The sequence below is a fragment of the Arachis stenosperma genome, chromosome 8, assembly GCF_014773155.1.
Source record: "Arachis stenosperma cultivar V10309 chromosome 8, arast.V10309.gnm1.PFL2, whole genome shotgun sequence".
In the NCBI taxonomy this organism is placed as follows: Eukaryota; Viridiplantae; Streptophyta; class Magnoliopsida; order Fabales; family Fabaceae; genus Arachis; species Arachis stenosperma.
In genome coordinates this window covers 33,223,704-33,242,283 of record NC_080384.1, presented here as the reverse complement: position 1 = coordinate 33,242,283, position 18,580 = coordinate 33,223,704, and the positions used below count along the sequence as shown (strand labels likewise).

General features: G+C 26.8%; 1 protein-coding gene across 1 annotated transcript; it reads right to left on the bottom strand.

Moving 5' to 3' along the window:
* Positions 1-2,747: 2,747 nt before the first annotated feature.
* Positions 2,748-4,008, bottom strand: LOC130944039 (transcription factor MYB10-like). The gene is made up of 2 exons (XM_057872165.1): positions 3,644-4,008; positions 2,748-3,452 (listed from the first exon to the last, which is right to left on the bottom strand). Exons 1-2 carry the CDS (start codon positions 3,904-3,906, stop codon positions 2,894-2,896), a joined length of 822 nt encoding a protein of 273 aa, XP_057728148.1. The 5' UTR covers positions 3,907-4,008; the 3' UTR covers positions 2,748-2,893.
* Positions 4,009-18,580: the final 14,572 nt, after the last annotated feature.

The window sequence follows — 18,580 nt, the reverse complement described above, 5'->3', positions numbered from 1 at the left end:
ATTCTCTCTTTCTCTTCTACTCCATTTCTGTTTCTGTTGCGTAGGAGACAAAATTGAAAAACATCTCCTGACTAGTTACGAGAGAAAAAGAAAATGTTTCTTGACTGGTTATGAGACAAAAAGTAGAAAAATCTCCTGAAACTATTTTAAAGGGTTGAAAGTAACACTAAGCAAAAAAGGGGGCTAAGATTTAACCCCCCTCTCTTAGCCACTAATTACCATCAAACCTGCTTTAAATCCTTGCTAACTTAAGTATCAGAGTCACTTGTAGGTACCACTGTCCACCTCCTCATGAAGAACTCAAACGGCAACACTTTGACATTAACAGAATTGGATACTGTCTTAAAAAAATTTAAACCTCACGTTTCGGCTAAAATCTATCCGTTTTAAATAATTCTCGGAACATACTTCTTGCCTATGTTCACTTGAATACAAGGTTATTGATTTGTGATTATTATTATTATTATTATTATTATTAGTTTGCGCATTTATTTAGCTTTTAGAAGAAGTCTTATAAATTTTAGGAGATCATAGCTAGATTTAATGCTCACTTAATTAACTTATAACCTTTTACTATTTTAAAAGCTAGTTAAGTGTTAATCAATAGGAAAAGTTATCTAAACTGTCTATATATTAGATATGGCCAAAATTCACCAATAGTCCTTCATATAAAGTTGTTTTTAAATTGCTGACATGTGTTATTATTTAGTTAAAAAAATAATTTATTTTACATAAATAGTTTAATTAAAAAAATTAATTTAAATTGGATCAAACAATTATTTATATTCTCTTCTTCTTTGTTGCGACTTTAAAATTAATTCTCTTCTAATTTTTCATAACTAATATGAAAGCTACTTGGTTGATTATCATAAAATTTAATTTAACTGTAAATTTATAATTGAACATATTTTTATAACTTAATTTAAAATTTGTGTTAGAGAAGAGAATTTAAATTTGAGTCATTGAAAAAAAACAAAACTCCTCAAAAATATAGAAACAGAGACAGAAAAAGACACAGATGATACTATTTATAATTTTTTGTTCATATCACAAACTAGATTTCTCCCTTATATGTAAATTCTATTTTCTTTCTCTTTTTTTTTATTCCTAATTTTTTTTCCGTCATTCCTATAGAGAAAAAAAGTGAATTTTGATTTTTTCAGAATACCAAACTTTACTTTTTCAAATAATTTATATACATATATTTGACAAAAATTAAATAAATAAAAGTAAAAGATAAATTTAAAAAAAGATTGATCAAGAAGGATGAAAAAAAAGAACATACTAAATTCATCATTTAAGGATTTAAAAATAACATGGGGAAGGAATTAAAATTTTTTTTAAAGGTGGTTATTTGATCTATTCAAATCGATATTTTAAAAAAAAAGTATTTGTATAAAATAAATCGATTTTTTTCAAATCAAATAGTTACACGTGTTAGCCATCTAAAAATAATTTCATGTGAAGTCGACTGCAGGTGAATTTCTACCATTAGATATATCAATAATAATCATCTCGTAATATAATATCAAAATTTTCTTTACTAATAGATCTAAAATTTATTTTTTATTAAATCTAAAAAAATAAACATAAGCTAAATGAATAAAAAATATTAACATGTTAGAGTTTAATTATTGTTAAATTTTATAAAATAATTAAATTTTCGTCATATGAAATTTAACAATAAATATTTATATAAAAAAAATTACGTAAAACACAAAAAGAGATTCGCATGAAAAATTATGTATCTTTTTCTGTTAGCTTAAATTTTTAGGAAAAATTAATTTTTCGATTTTGAATTCTCACCTGAAATTCCATTTGAAAGCCAACAGATTTTTTCTTTTGGCCACTACTTATCACTGTAAGTTTCTGATTTCATCCTTTCAATTTTCAATCCTTTCTCGGGATACTCTCCCATTGTGGATCGAATTTCAAAATCTCAAAAGGGGGGGGGGGGGGGGGGGGAATGGACAGAGAGGAGGAGGATCGGAGGACTGATCGTCGTCGGTGTGAAACCGTCAATATTGCAATTTGCGATATTGACAAAGACAAAGGCGTCAATGAAGGTAGAACGAAGTTTCAACTGTGCACAATATAACCAATCAGTAACATAAAAGGTCTCATAAACTATTTCATGGAAAAACAAAGCCATATAGTTTCGTGGTATTAGAAATAAAATAATGTATAATATTAGATTAATTAGTTATATCATGTTTCATTACGGACTTTTGCCCCATTATTTAACCATTATATAAGGTTAGGTTCAAATTTCGTATGACTATATCTTCTTCTTCCTTTGTATGTCATTATTATTTCTTTTATTTTTTTTTAATCTTTTTGTTGATAATTAGCACAATTATTCAACAATCAACAGCAGCAAGAGGAATTATATTCATGTGAGAATACATCATATAGTTCAAAGTTCAAATTAAATTATATGTAATCTTTGCTCCTTATTATGCAGTCTTTGATTAAAAGAAAATCTTACAAATCCTGAAAGAATAATGTTATACATGTATCATAAGGACGAAAATTAATTGCATCACATTCCCACGGGAAAATAAACACAACTATCCTAATTATTGTCTCTATCTATATGACAGATTAGTTAATTATCCCGAGAAATTCTTGGATCATCAGATATTCTTTAATGTTTCCATGCTTTGAATGTGTCTTTTTAAGATCATTTTTTATGTTCTTATTTCAACTGGCGTTGCAAATGTGTTTCTAGATTTGTTATTCTTCCGACCATAAAATATTGTCATATATTATTATTGATGATGATGGTACAACTATAAACATACAGGAATATGAACACACCCACATGACTATATACATATACATACATGGCATAGTTACAGATATCATATCCCAGATTCTGATTAACGTACCCTCATTCGAGGTATAAGCTATTCTGGCCCCAGAATTCTATATCCCAAATAGGGTTAAGAAAGTATTCTTCACTACTGGGTGGGACATAGGAAAAGTCAATCAGATATGGTTCTGTCCAGAAATCTGCACTTACTGGCTCATCATATGCATCAAAGAAACCAAGCTCGCCGTAATCATTATTATTATTCTCTAGAATAATTAAATTATTATCCTCATGGTTTATAGCGGCGGTTTCAGTATCTGTTGTTACGCAAGAGAAACCGCTAGAGGATGGTTGTGGAGACAATGGGCTATTATTATGACGACGATCATCACAACTAGCACCAATGTTATTGAAATCTTGTTCCATTAGTGTTGTTGTGGAGTCATAATTCTTATTATTATTATTCTTTACTTTGGAAGAAGCTTTAGCTTTTCCGGCTCTACTACCTTTGCCTGTGCCTGACGATGACGACGACGACAACGACTTGTCTTGAATACGCTTCTTCAGAACAGTGTGCCAGTGATTCTTTATCTCGTTATCAGTTCTTCCTGGTAAATTCGCCGCAATTAGGGACCATCTGCATCCACCACCACATCAACAAATATCAGTTACTTTCATGTCTTAGTTTGTGTCGCGTGCATGATATAAATATCTATACGCACGTGACAGTATTCATGAGATACAGAAACTGCAACATTATTGATTGGTAGTAGTGTATATATATAGAGAGAGAGAGAAGCAATGGAGGTGGGTAATTGAAGATGATACCTATTGCCAAGGGTTTGGTGAAGTGTGATGATAGTATCCTCTTCTTCTTGAGTGTAGTTGCCTCTTTTGATGTTGGGTCTGAGGTAGTTCATCCACCTAAGTCTGCAACTCTTGCCACACCTTTCAAGACCTGCAAACTTTGGGAGAAGACGCCAATTCCAGCAACCATACCTAGTAACATAAGCGACCAACTTCTTGTCTTCCTCAGGTGTCCACGTGCCCTTCCTCATTCCACTCTTGTCACACAAAGGGGTTCTCACCATAGCTACACTATTATTATTATTCTTGTTGTTATTGCTTTCTTAATTGCATATATAGCAGCAGGTATTTTACTGTGAATAAGACAGAAACAATAGGGAGAGAGAGTAGGTTCTCACATTCTCCTTTTTGCTTCAATTGTGACCATATATATGACATTGCGTTCACAACCAAAACGTGATGCACGTCGAGGATAAAATGGTCATTATACTCTTCTATGCTCCCCTTAACCACTGCATACGTCTATTGGTCGTCTACATGTTTCTTTCCATTATTAACTACTGGGACAACCAGAGCCACCCATTTTGCTTACTCCTTTTATGGATAAAACCATATATACATATATCATATATGGTATAAGTATAACCCATATGGCCATATAAATACATACATGCATATATAGATTCTTTTATAAAAACAGATAATTATAATGTTTCGTGATTTTCCGATTACTGTGAAAAAAGAGTTTTAGAGAATATAGTAACAGTATATCATGGACTACATAACATTATTTTGGTTTAAAAAAAAGTTCTATTATGTACCATCGGTGTACTCAAAAAAAAAAAAGGTATTGCTTTAATTTCTTCATGTGCATCAGCGCAATTATCACGACCACAAATCCGAGATATTATTAGCTTGTCCTGTGTTGATAATTCATTAGAGGCTTGATTAGACTTGTCACAAGCTAGCAATCTCTAATTTAAGATGTTCCAAAAATTAGGTACACCTTCTAATTAAAATGAATTTTCAATTATAATTATATTGTTATGATATTAATTTTTTAAAAAATTTAAATTAATAAAAATAGATATATGAATAATTAAAATAATATTAATAAATTTTATTTTCTTCCTCCAAGTATTTTCTTTTTATCTTTTAAATAATTAAATTAAACTTAACCTTTAAAAATGAGAAACAAAACAAAAGCTCCCAAGCTATATATCAAAACCTTTAATATTATGTTTATGAAGATGCTCCCGTAAAGACACATAAAACGTTTTTTTTAAATATTTTTTAATAATTAAAATTTAATATATATAATAATTTAGATTGTATTATTTTTATCAAAATTAAGTCAGATAAATTAATTTGACTGAAAAATAGTGAATTAAATTTTAAATCGGTCTAAATTAATATTATTTTTATAAAAAATGACTATAATACCCTTATTATATAAAATGATTAAAATACTCTTATTATATATATTAATTTTGAGAATCCTAAATTCTATCCCTTTTCTTCTTTATTGTTATAGGATTAGAATTTAAAGTTTTTAAAATTAATATATATATAATAGGGATATTTTAACTGTGTTTTATAATAGAGATATTGTAATAATTTTTATAAAAAATATTAATTTATACCAGTTCAAAATTTAATTTATTAATTTTTTTGCTAAATTGATTTGTCCGGTCTAATTTTAATAAAAATAGTACAATTTAATTGATTATATGTGTTAAATTTTAATTTTTAAAAAACATCTTTAAAAAAGACGTTTTTAAAATCTTTATCTAAGTGGCTCCCTTATAGTTATTGGCCTAAAAATTAGTATTTACATTTTTTGTTTTTGTTTCTAAAATTTTAATATTTAAGTATTTTTAGAAAGTAGAAATACAGAAGACTAAAATTTTTGGAGATAAAAATTAAAACTTTAATAATATTTTATACTTAAAATATTCTTATTTCAATTAATTAATTTAAAATTTATTTTTTGTGTAAATTAAATTAAAATTTTATTTTTATTTTAATTTCTATCTCTTATTTTATATTAAATACAATAATAAAATTTATTTTAATCTTTATTTTTTAATTTTTATCGGTCAATTTCAGTCTTTCGATCTTTGTATTTTTTTCAAATGCTATCTTGTTACATATGCAGTGTGAAGGCGCGTTATTGATGGTAGAATACTAACCCCGTTATTGCTACAGTAACACATAAATAAATAAATGAATAAAAATAATATCACATATGAACTCAGCACCACTAATATGTATATATGTTTGGTCCACACGTACACATTTCACATTTGTGGTTTGAACCATGTGACTCGCTGCGCAACCTTGACCAACTACAACATAGCAAAATATATGTAATTGAAACGCAATAATATATGCAAATACTAGAATCATTAAGTCCTTGAGAAAAGGATATGGAAATATCAGAGATTATATTCTTCGTACATTTCAAATTAATAGCACATATTATTATTCTTCCTTTCTCCTTGTTCTTGCTTTCACAAATGCTTTCCCACATTCTAATGAAACAATTTCACATCCTCATTTGTGATCATAAATATACGATAACTCACTATCAGAAACGGAAATCGGAAAATATTTATAATAAGAAATGTAATTATTCATATAATTCTTTTTATTAGTTTAAATTTTTTAAAAGAATAGTTTTATAATACTTAAAATATATTTTCCATCAATTAACTAGTATTTTAGGATTTCTTTTTTTAGATTTTTCTTTTGTAAATATGCTATGATTATTGGAAAAGTGTATATTCTTTTCAAAATGTACAAATGATATATATGATTGGCAAGCCATACACAGCCTACATACTACAAAATATTTATAGAAGAAAATAAAATATCCTACAATTCTGGCTAACAACACATATTTTGTAAGATACGTAAAAGATGTCATTTACCTTTCAGATAGTGAGTCATCATTATATATGTTGGGAGATGAGCATGTGAGATTGTGAGAATGTTTCAATAGAATATAATGTATGGAAGCATCTGTGGTGGATGCAAGGACAGAGATGAATATGAAGTATGAACTATTAATTTGTCGTTCTTGTTTATAAGCAATGAAGTGAAATAATGACATGATACTAATTTTTTTTTTCTTAAACTTAAACGGATAGAAAATGAATATAAATAATTATATTTTTAATATATTTTTCGTACAAAAGTTTTTTTGAATTTGTATAAAATTTTTGCATAAAGAATTTTTTTAGAGGATAAAATATGATTTTTCTCCTTTAAATTATTTCTCTCTCATATTTAAAGGATCTAAATTTATATATATATAAAGATTGAACTGATCATTTCATCCTAAAAATTCTAATACTATAACATGATATTATTTTTAAAAAAATTTAAATTGATATAAAAAATACATAAATAAATATATCTCTAACAAATAAATTATTTATAATCTTTAAAAAAAGATATAAAAATAATTGATAATGATGTAATTATCTATATATGTTATTTTATCAATTTTTAAGTTACTGGAATATTTCTAAATATTTAATTAATTTTTATTTATAATAAGATGATATATCATCACTATAATTTGAACAATTATAAAAGGTACACATCTTCGTTTATTCTTAATTACAATTAGTTAATTAATATGATTTGATAAATTTTAAAATCAGTTTTAAGAAAACATAATTTATATAGGTCTTTAACATTGATTTTTATAATTTTGAAAAGAAAGATATTTAAGTAACGATCAAAGCCTGTAACTCGTGTTAGACTAAGTAATTACTAAGAAAAACAGCCTTAGATTTCATTAACGGCTTTCTATTCTTTTTCCTTTTTGACCGGATTGTTGAAACTTGAAAGTAATGAGAACGATGAATCAAAATGGGTTACTTCCAAGACCAGGAATGGGTTTAGTAGTTCCTTGCTTTTAGAGTCATGAGTCCTCCACTAACCAATGTCTCATAAGACTCAAACAGATAAATTAAAGTTTCATAATTAACTATTCTAATTTATTATCATATATCATTATTCCAATGTCTCATAAGACTAAAAATAATCAAAGCCACATTTCGCATACTCACATTACCTTTCTCTTTTTTGATCTCTAATCCAGATTGTGAAATACCAAAAGCTAAATTTGGAGTCTGACGCCTCGTGTAATTGGATTCTTTTAGTCCACTATGCTGTACCACCATTTTCTCTTGCAACTTGTAAGTTAATTAATAATTAATGTAAGCATATTTTATTTGCTTCAGGATACCAAATAATATGCTCCCCCGTTTATTAGTTAAGACTTAAGAGTTAGTTAACATCTATCTTAAGATTATTATTAATAAAAAGTTTTAACTATTTTATTTTAATAATATATAATAAATTATTAAATTGAACTTTGTATATTTTTTATAAAAAAATTAGAGTTAATATTTAAATAAATCTCTAAACTTGCATTTAAGCTTTAATGTCGTTTCTAAATTTAAAAGTGTTCTAAATTTATCTCTTAACTTAACAACAGTCTTCTCTAAAATACTTTTCGGTGATAAAATAATGTTGTGATTGGACAGAAGCTATGTTAAAAATCATGTTGAACTGATAAAATATCATTGTTTTATTTTTTGCGCCGAAATAAAACATAAGCTACATCGTTTAGAGTGTTTTGAGGGGTTTTAACATGTTAGCCGTATATATAGGGTGGCTTCCATCCAACTACATCATTAATTTGTTACCTAAAAGTATCTCAAAACCGATAAATTTGGGACAATTTTAAGTTCAAATACGACATTGAGATTCGACTACAAATTTAGGACCACTTTAAGTATTAACTTCAAATTTTAATTGATAAATTTAATATGTCTTTAATTAATAATTTAGAACGCATATGTCTTTAATTAATAATTTAGAACACATGTTAACTAAATCAATTAATTAATTATCATTTACGGAAAGAGTATTTTTAATGGTAATTATTTTTGTAAATATTGATGATTGTAAAAAATATCATTTTTGGTAAAATTGTGATGAAGAAAAAATTGAGATAAAATTATTTTTTAATTATTAAACTCAAATACAATCATACAACAAGCTGATTTTGGACCCAAAATGACCTAACAAGGTCTGAATCCCCTGGTCCAACTGGGGTCATACTCAATTGACCCCAGAAACTGCAAAGCGTGAAAAACATATCGAATAATTCATGATTTTAGAAACTGAAAGCTGATAATTAAAGATCGAAGAGTGCGTGTGGTAGAGAGTCTCGTCAATAAGAATGGCAATGGATTTTCATGGGCAGATGACAATAGGCTTTTATGGGGCAGAGAGTCAGAGACACTCTTTTTTTATTTTTCATTTTCGTTTAATAAAATACTTTCCATTTTTGTTTTATTTTTGTCATAGGTTCCGTTTATTTTTTTACGGAGAGGGATATTTGCGGATATACATAATTGGATATTATTTAATTTTAATTTTTTTTAAAAAATTAATACATTTATAATAAAATTTTATATAATTGAACAAAAAATATTAAATCAAACATAATTTAAACACAAATTTAATATAATAATATATATAAAATTTTAATATATAAATTAAAATAAAATAAATTAAAATTATTTATATAATTTATATATATAAAGATATTTAAATAATTTTTTTTTTGTGGATTCTTATCCTGTGAGAATTTTGCAAATTCCTATTAACCTCTCTATTGCAAGTAATCTCCACAAGTATTTGCAGAATGTGAATTTTTTTGCCATCCACAATCATCAAACCCAGTTCCATGCCTTGATTATCAAATATCGTATACATGCAGAACAGCTAATGTGATTATTAAGATTTGAAGATTGGCATAGGCATATTGCAAGTTATAATAGGAAATAAAAAAATTAAATAATAATTAAATTATTTAGTATTTAAAGTTTTGAAAGGTATTTAACTTTTAAGTAATAATGCATATATTACATAAAGAAAAATAAAGAATTTAAGTTGCCAAATAGTACTCCAATAATAAATTAGTAATAAGCATCTTGGAGAGTACCACTACGTGATAAGCTTTAATTTTGAAAAGAAAAATTGCAAAAAGTAAAATGAATTTCATAATCAGTTATTTGAAATAATTACCTTTTACAAAAAAAAAATGTTATATTTCAGCTGAAAAATAGTTTTAATATATTTTTTATAATAACAATAAATTACATATTTATATGATAAATTTAGTAAAAATGATATAAAATAATTATTTATACCATTTGATGTTTATAACTTTATATATATTCAATTTAACAAATTCGTTATTTAATAATTCGTTAGAAAACTTCAGATTATTTCATTCACTACAACCTAATTATTCGTTCATATGCAATATTTATATGGCTATAAATTTGATGTTATAATATTAATTTTAAAATTTTTTATTAAATGAAATAATTTCACAATTTAAATTATATTATGATTTTATGTTTTTTGTAAAGTATTTTACTATCTTAATTGCAATTCAACTTCCTAAAGTGAACTTGTGGGGTTTTTTATTTATATAAATATATGAAAATATATTTGATCCGTCACTTTATAATTCTATTTTTATTGTGCATTATAAGTTATAACTCGACCTTAATTATCATTCATTCTATAACCGACACTTTCATTACTAACTTAATGACCATTATTCTGACTTAATGATTAACGGTCATACCATAAATTCTATTCATCAACTCTATGCCTATAAAAGGCACAAATTTTTATATACACAATACATTCTAGAGACATTTTAGATATATTCTATATACATTTTATATTCATAGAATTATTATAATATACAACACATAATGACTTCTATTTCATGTCTTACATTCTATATTCATAGAATTATTCTTATACCTCTTAAACACTTACTGACTTGAATGTTGGAATGTCTTTTGTAGGTACCCATCTCTTTATTCTCTCCTTGCCAATGTATAACTCATTGCAACAAGAAGCTTGAAGACATTTATCGACGGACGAGCTATACACCGGCCAAACTCAGCAAAAACAATATATTAATTCCCAAAATATGTATCTAGTGAAAATTTTTTAAGAATGTATTTTTGTCATTTCATATGGAAAACCTAAAAATTGAAATTCTGATTTATTTCAAATATCTATGAAAATGAGAGAATTCATGACTGATGCATGGAAAATGATCCAAAATTCTATTTCGTAGGTCGTTCCCATATAAAAGAGTATATATGTAGAAACGTATTTTTAAAAGACTTTCATGAGATATGATTAATATTATATATATTTTTTGGTAAAATATATTTTATATATTTATTGAAATAAAAAAAAAACCCGAACTTGTGGAGTTGTGTAATAGTGGGTCCAACCTTGTTTTTCCGGGGTTTGTTTAATTGAATAACGTTGAGTGGCTAGGGCTGAAAAAATATCTGGCTGGAAAAAAGCTGGTTATTTGGACGAGAGAACTGCTTTGAGCCACTAGATTTTGATAATGAGAACCACCGAATACAGCTTTTCTTCCAACCAAAAGCTTTCAATGATAAGATCTTCAAATGATTCCATATTTCTTGAAGAAAAATGGTATATATATTATTACCTTTTTATATTAGGTTTGGAAACGAAATTTTATCACTTGGAGCCTTGGAGGGTTATTCAATGAGAAAAATTTTGGACACAAATTATAAAAAAATGCTAGAGAGTGAATAAAATTTATTATTTTTTACTAACATTAATTATTAATGTTTAAAAAATTTAGTTAAAAATATATTGTTAAATTATTAAACTAAAAAAATTAAATTAATAATTATAAATAATTAAGAGGAGTGTTAAGAGTCAATAAATTTTATGATTTGTAGTCATTAATTAATCATTATTATTATTTTTAGGAAAAATATATGGAACTAACTCCTAATCAGCTAAGAATGGAACAACTTAATTAATTATAATTATATTAATAATTAATTTTAAATTTTTAAATTCAAAATTTAAAAAATTTAAAATTGATTAAATAAACCTAATTAAAACCTATAAAGACATTTCTCTTCTCTCTCACATTAACATACCCACCTCCAACAACTATACAGACAGACCTCTCTCTCACCGCAGAAACCAAACCGAAATGGATCATTCTCTTCATTGAAGAAAGAAAAGGTTCAAACTTCTATGATGACAGAATCTACTTCTCAAAAATCAGATGTCAGAACACTTTCAATTGCTTTCCCTGCAACTAAACTGAAAGGTGAATTGGGATTAATTGTTTATCCTTTTTTTCCCTCTAGGTATTCGATTAATAGTTAATCTGACTTATTATTGACCATGCTGTCTGACTTTGATCTTTCTCTACAAAATACACATTCAGCAGTAATTCTGGATTCTCCTGTTGAACTAAAACAGGGTTCAAGCAGGCATTTAAATGGGCTGGTAGCCTCTAAGCATCCACACAAGTTTCAGAGTCCAAACCCCGTGTTTTACAAAATATCACTTCAACAGTTTTCTCTTAGTGCATCACAATCGCCAACTGCAATGATACCTGGTAGTTACACAGAAACAAAAAATGTTGCTTACGAAAAAATTACAGAAATATAAAAAAATATTTATTTAATAAGAAAAAAACATTCAAATGCTTAACAAAAAAAATATTCAGGTATATTTTGGCAAAAATAATTAGATATTTATAAAATTTTAAAAAAATATGAAATTCTTAAAGAAATAGAGACATTCACATTTGCAATACAAAAAAATTCGAAAAATATATAAAATAACATCCATTCGATATGAAAAAGAAACATTTTGATACTTAACAGAAAAAACATCTATGTATATTAATTTATTTTTATTAAGATGAGTTTTGAGATCCAACCCATTAAAAAGTTGGCAGGAATTAGCTGAAATTATTATTTTTAATAGTATAAAATTTTATTCAATAATATAAAATTACTTATCTTTCTTTTTTTAATTAAATGTTGACCAAATTTTAATAAAAGTGCTACTCCTAAACTTTCTCAATAATAAATTCTGTTTTGAGCATTTCTCAATTCACATAATGATTTTGACCTAACATAATCTATCTTGAGCCTCCATTTTATTGGTCGTCTATTTTGAGAGCCTCTAATAATTAAATTAACTTTAGGGGGAGATGGTAGACGGTAGACGTGGAGTGATTTGGCTAAAAAAAACAGTAATCTGAAAATTTCTCAGTTGTGATCAAAATTAGAGTGACAATTTTCATTCTCTAGCAATGATTCTTGAAGTTTTCTTTTGGTTTTCGGGCAGAGATTGTTGAAATGTTTACAGGCCGAGGTCTGCAATGCATTCATCATGCTAATAGTGACTCCAATTATAGGCCCAAACCATTAACTTTCTTTCGTACATGGGCCTAAACCCTTAACTCATATTTTCAATTATATTCCCAACAACTTTACCTGTCCAAAAACTAATTTTTCGCTGAATGTCACCTCCAGAAACCCTGAATCCCATCTTACACTACAGATTACAAGAAAAGGTTTATCAAAATAGAAAGGCTACCAAGACCTTATTAAAAGAACTGCACATCTTATTATGTGTTTAATTTTTTTAATTTAAAACATAGTTGATTAATTAAGGATAAAATTAATATTTAAATTGATTTTGAAGATATATTTGTACTTTAATTTGATACTTAAAATTTTAATTTACTTAATTTGATCCCTCAATTTGACATTTATGATTCAAATTAATATCTAATTCTATTTTTTTGTAACATCGTTAATAATATGCTGAGATAAATTGATAGCTGTCAAATTTGGATAAAGTACTGTTTTAGTTTTTAACATTTGGGGTGAATTTTATTTTGATCCTTAACATTTTAATCGTTTCATTCTTATCCCAAAATATTTAAAATAATATCAATGTTATCTCATGATCACATTCCTCACTAACACTTAACAAAATTGATATACTATTAATAATATTTTTGTTAAAACTATGTTTACTCAACTCATCTCTCCCACCTTTACCTTCTCAACAAATCTAAACTCCATTCTCCTACTCCCTTCTTTCTCTTCTTTAAATTCTTCTTAGAGAATTAATAGTGTAAAAAAGAGTAGAAAAATGGAGTTTAGACTTGTTGAGAGGATAAAAGTGAGAAAGGGAGGTTGAACAAATATAACTTTAACAAAAATATTACTAATGATATATCAATTTTATTAAGTGTTAGTAAAAAAATTGGCAGTAGAATATCATTGATGCCATTTTAAACGTTTTAAGATAAGAATAGGAGGATTAAAACATTAAATACTAAAATAGGATTAATTCCAAACGTAGAAACTAAAACAATATCTTATCCTAAATATTTCATAAGTAAATTGAGATTAAAAAAAAGTTTTAACTATTACTTCAAATAGCTGTCAAGAATTTAATAAAATAGCTGTTAGTTTATCTCAATAAATTATTAATTATTCTGTGACAAAAATAATATAAAAAATTAATATAAATTATGAATTTTAAATTAAAGAACTAAATTAAGTAAATCAAAATTTTAAAGATCAGATTAAATACGCAAGTATAATTTGAAAGAGTAACTTGAGTATTAAGTCAAGGATATGAACTTGTGAAATCATGTGAGTCAAGAAAATTTAAATCATAATAAAAACCAGAAAATGATTATTATCTTTTTCTAATTGATAATACTATTCTTCTATTGTATGCATTTTTTATAATTATCCTAAACTCCTACGAGTTCTTCCTATCAATCTTGCATAATAATAAAACAATAACGATGAACGGTAATTTAAAAAATGCATATATGAAAAGAGAATAAAAATATTAAATTTAAAAATAATAACATAATTTCTCAAAAAGTTTAGTTGTTTGAGATCGATCATATGGACAAAATGATAACTAATATTTAATAGAAATTATTAATATTTAAAATGACTTTTAAAATTTGATTTCTAATTTAATTTAATCTTTTAATTTTTAACTAATTTATATTGTACTCTAAAATTATAAGATATGATTCAAGTTAGTTGTTACATCTATTTTTATCATTAAAACATAACATGATACAATTAAATCACGTTATTTTATGTTATTTTACTATTTGAGTCTAAATCACGTTATTTTACTCTTTTTTTTTCTTTTTCTTCTTCCTTTTCAATATTTAAATTTTTCACTACTTTATTGTCACCACTCTTAATTATATTTTTTTAATTCCACTGTTCTCTTTATCACCACCACCACTATCTTCTTCTGTTTCACTTTTTTAGTATATTGTTTAGAGTACCATTTTAGCAAAGATTTAGAAAAAAAATTTTTAAATATTTCATTTTTCATTTTCCATTTCTTAAAAAATTTAGGTAATAGTGTATGAAGGTGGAGGTGCGATTATTATGGTGGAGAAAAATTATACATTGAAGATGAAGGTTTTTTTGACAGGGTTAGTTGTTATTTATTTATTGGTCCATGCTTAAATGATGTAACTTATTTGGTTATGTGAATTTAGATGAGAAAAATTATTTCAATATATACATTCACTCAGATTTAATAATGACAAAACAGGGTTAATTATTAAAGCTAAATTTAAACGACATGGTGAGATGAGGGTAGGGAGAGAAGAAGAGGGGGAAGGTGGTGGTGGTGATAATAATGAGAGTAGTAAAATTGGGAAAGTATGATTGAGAATGATAGTAATGGAATAGTGGGAGGTTAAGACACTTAGGGAAAAGAAGAAAAAAAAAAGAGAAATAAAATGATGTTTAGGCATAAATAGTAAAATAATATTGTTTAATCTTGTCATGTCATTTTTTTAATGACAAAAATGGATAGAGAAACTAACTTGAGTCAAATCTTAAATTTTTAAAATATAATTAAAATTAATTAAAAATTAAAGAACTAAATTAAATCGAAATCAAATTTTAGAGACCATCTTAAATATTAACACCTCAAATAATGTGTTTTGAAATAGTGTTAAGCATGCATTTGAAACCATATAATGACCTACAAATACAAAAAAATGTATTCAAAGGAAAGTCAAAGACTCAGAATAAACACGAAGATAACATTCTTAAATATTCTAAGAAATAATAAAAAGAAGAGCGTTCCCCAAAGCTCAGTTGAATAGCTTAAGATATACCTGATTAGGATAATGAATTAAAAAAGGTTCATGAGTATAGAGGGAAACGAATAAGAGTGAGTTCGTGTTTTTATCGACTAAGACTAGAACAGGATCGTAAAATTCAGACGTGAAAATTAAACACTTGCAAGTGATGGTAATAACAAGGGAACAAAATTTAGCATCTTCTATCGACAGTGCTGGTTATTAATAGAGGTAATGGCCAAAATAATTTCTGAAATTTTTAATGGGCTTTAGTTATGTTCTTAATTTTTTAAAATGATTAAATAAATTTTTTAAATTGCAAAATATAAATCTCTGTTCATATTTTTATTAACTAATATTAGTAATAAGTTGATGTAGACTGTTAATTGTCATATTAACTGTATGATATATAGATTATGAGGTAAATACTATAATAATATATTTAAAATGGTATTTTAAATTATTTGTTTGTACTCAATTTAAACCATTCATTAATTTTAAAATCTTAAATCCCCAAATTTAAGAAGCATCACAGGAACAGCTCCTCTTCTCTTTGGTTCAAGAGAAATCAATATATGCAATAGAAGTTATCCAACCAAAACAAATTAAATTTCCTAAAAGCAAAATGCGATCAATGTCAAACATTTAAAATTCTAATTTCTTTGGTTCACCACCAACATCCAAAGAATTCGCAGCATAAACTAAGTCAAACACATTGTGATAGAATGAAAATCTATGATCTAAACTCAAATAAAGAAGTTATAATGACTTTTAAACTGCCAAAAAAAAGAAAAATATACGTTAAATCCATATTTAGTAAAATATGAAATAGGATAAATTAAGAATATTATTAATTTATTGCTTTTAAATATTCTGACAAGAATTTTTTAATTAGAATAAATTCAGAATATTACTCAGATCACAAATAATTTTTTTTATTAAATTTATATTGATTGGCTAGCATTTTTTTTAACATATTTAAAAATTTCCAAGTAATTGCAGATTTGAAAAAATTCTCCATTAATAGTCGGTTAATAATTATTATATGCAATAGAGAAAATAAAAAATATATATATATTTTCGAGAAGGAAGGTTTTTGTATGGAAAAAGTATATTATAGTTTTTGATAGTCCAAGATTTTTTATGAATCATGACCATTTAAATTTTGAATCAATCACAAAAATTTAAATTTTGTATTAATTATAAAATAATTATATTTATATTTAAATAATTTAAAAAATAATTTATTTTAAAATTTCATTTTTATCCTTTCTTCTTTTTTTTACTGCAATACTCCAAACATCAACACGTCATCACCAAAATTTTTTTTGCAGAAATAGGGTTCATCTTCTTGTCTTGAATTTCATTTAAAGAACCACGCCACCATTCTCCTCCACTGCCTCATCGGAACACTAACTTGACATCTCCGCTGCAGATCTTCTCCGCTCACTATCACCCCCTATCAGCAGTACCTCACATGCTTCTTGCCCTCTCCGGTGCTGGCATTGCAGCGTTGTCAAAGGGAATCATGACATTAGTTTCTGTCGCTCAGCTTTAGAGTCTCTAAGAAAGAATTTTGGGACGGAGAAGATGTCCAAGTTCACAAGAGCGTGTTGGATTGAAAATACAAAAGAGAGACAATGATTTGGTTCGAAGTTTGAATGCATAACAAGAAGAAAAATTTCACAAAAAGAAAGAGAACCATGATAGTGTTAGTGTTGGTGCTACCATTAATGACGGGGTTGATATATTTTATAGTGGTAGCAGTAAGCATTATGAATTTATGATGGAATATGATTAATTGAAGAGAAAATAGAGAAAAGGATAGTATAGAGGTACACCAAGATCCTTACTTGTCCATATCTCAATATTTTTTTTTCTGAAATGAATCAAAGAAGAATATGTAAAGAAAGAGTGCACATAAAAAAAATTAATTTATTTGTAAAAAATAAAAATATTCTTTGAAAATTATAATAATTTTGTCAAAGACCAGACTTTTTTATCTTCTTCAACAAATCAAGAATAGGAACCTTAGAAAAAAATTGTCTTTATGCAATCTTATTATCTTAATAATAATAACAACAATAACAAAGTCTTGTCCCACTAGGTGGGGTCGGCTACATGAATCAAACGACGCCATTGTGCTCTGTCATGTATCATGTTTACAAAGAGACCGTTTACATATAGATCTTGTTTGACCACTTCATGGATGGTCTTTTTAGGTCTTCCTCTGCCTTTCACCCATTGTCCATCTTCTATCTCATCCACTCTCCTGATTGGGTGTTCTGTCGGTCTTCTTCTCACATGTCCAAAACACCTGAGACGCGATTCAACCATCTTTTCCACAATGGGTGCTACTCCAACTCTCTCCCTTATATCTTCGTTTCTTATTTTATCCAATCGCGTATGACCACTCATCCATCTCAACATCTTCATATATGCCACACTCAGCTTATTTTCGTGCTCCCATTTGGCCGCCCAACACTCCGTACCATAAAGCATAGCCGGTCTTATAGCAGTGCGATAGAATTTACCTTTAAGTTTTAAAGGTCCTTTTTTGTCGCATATAAAACTAGATGCACTTCGCCATTTTGACCAACCTGCTTGGATCCTATGATTTACATCCTGTTCAATCTCTTCATTATCCTATATGATGCACCCAAGATACTTAAAACTTTTAACTTTTGATAGGATGTTTTCTCCAATCTTCACCTCTATATTAGGGTTTTCCTTTCTTAGACTGAACTTATATTCCATATATTCCGTCTTGTTATGGCTTATGTGCAGACCATACACTTCTAAAACTTCTCTCCATAAGTCCAACTTCTTATTTAGGTTTTTCCTTGACTCTCCCATAAGGACGATATCATCGGCAAAAAGCATGCACCATGGCACAG

Excerpts from the sequence above, each read along its gene's own strand:
- LOC130944039 (XM_057872165.1), bottom strand. The coding sequence starts at position 3,906 with ATGGTGAGAACCCCTTTGTGTGACAAGAGTGGAATGAGGAAGGGCACG. Across the intron at positions 3,453-3,643 it reads CACCAAACCCTTGGCAATAG|ATGGTCCCTAATTGCGGCGA; the intron begins GTATCATCTTCA and ends TGGTGGATGCAG.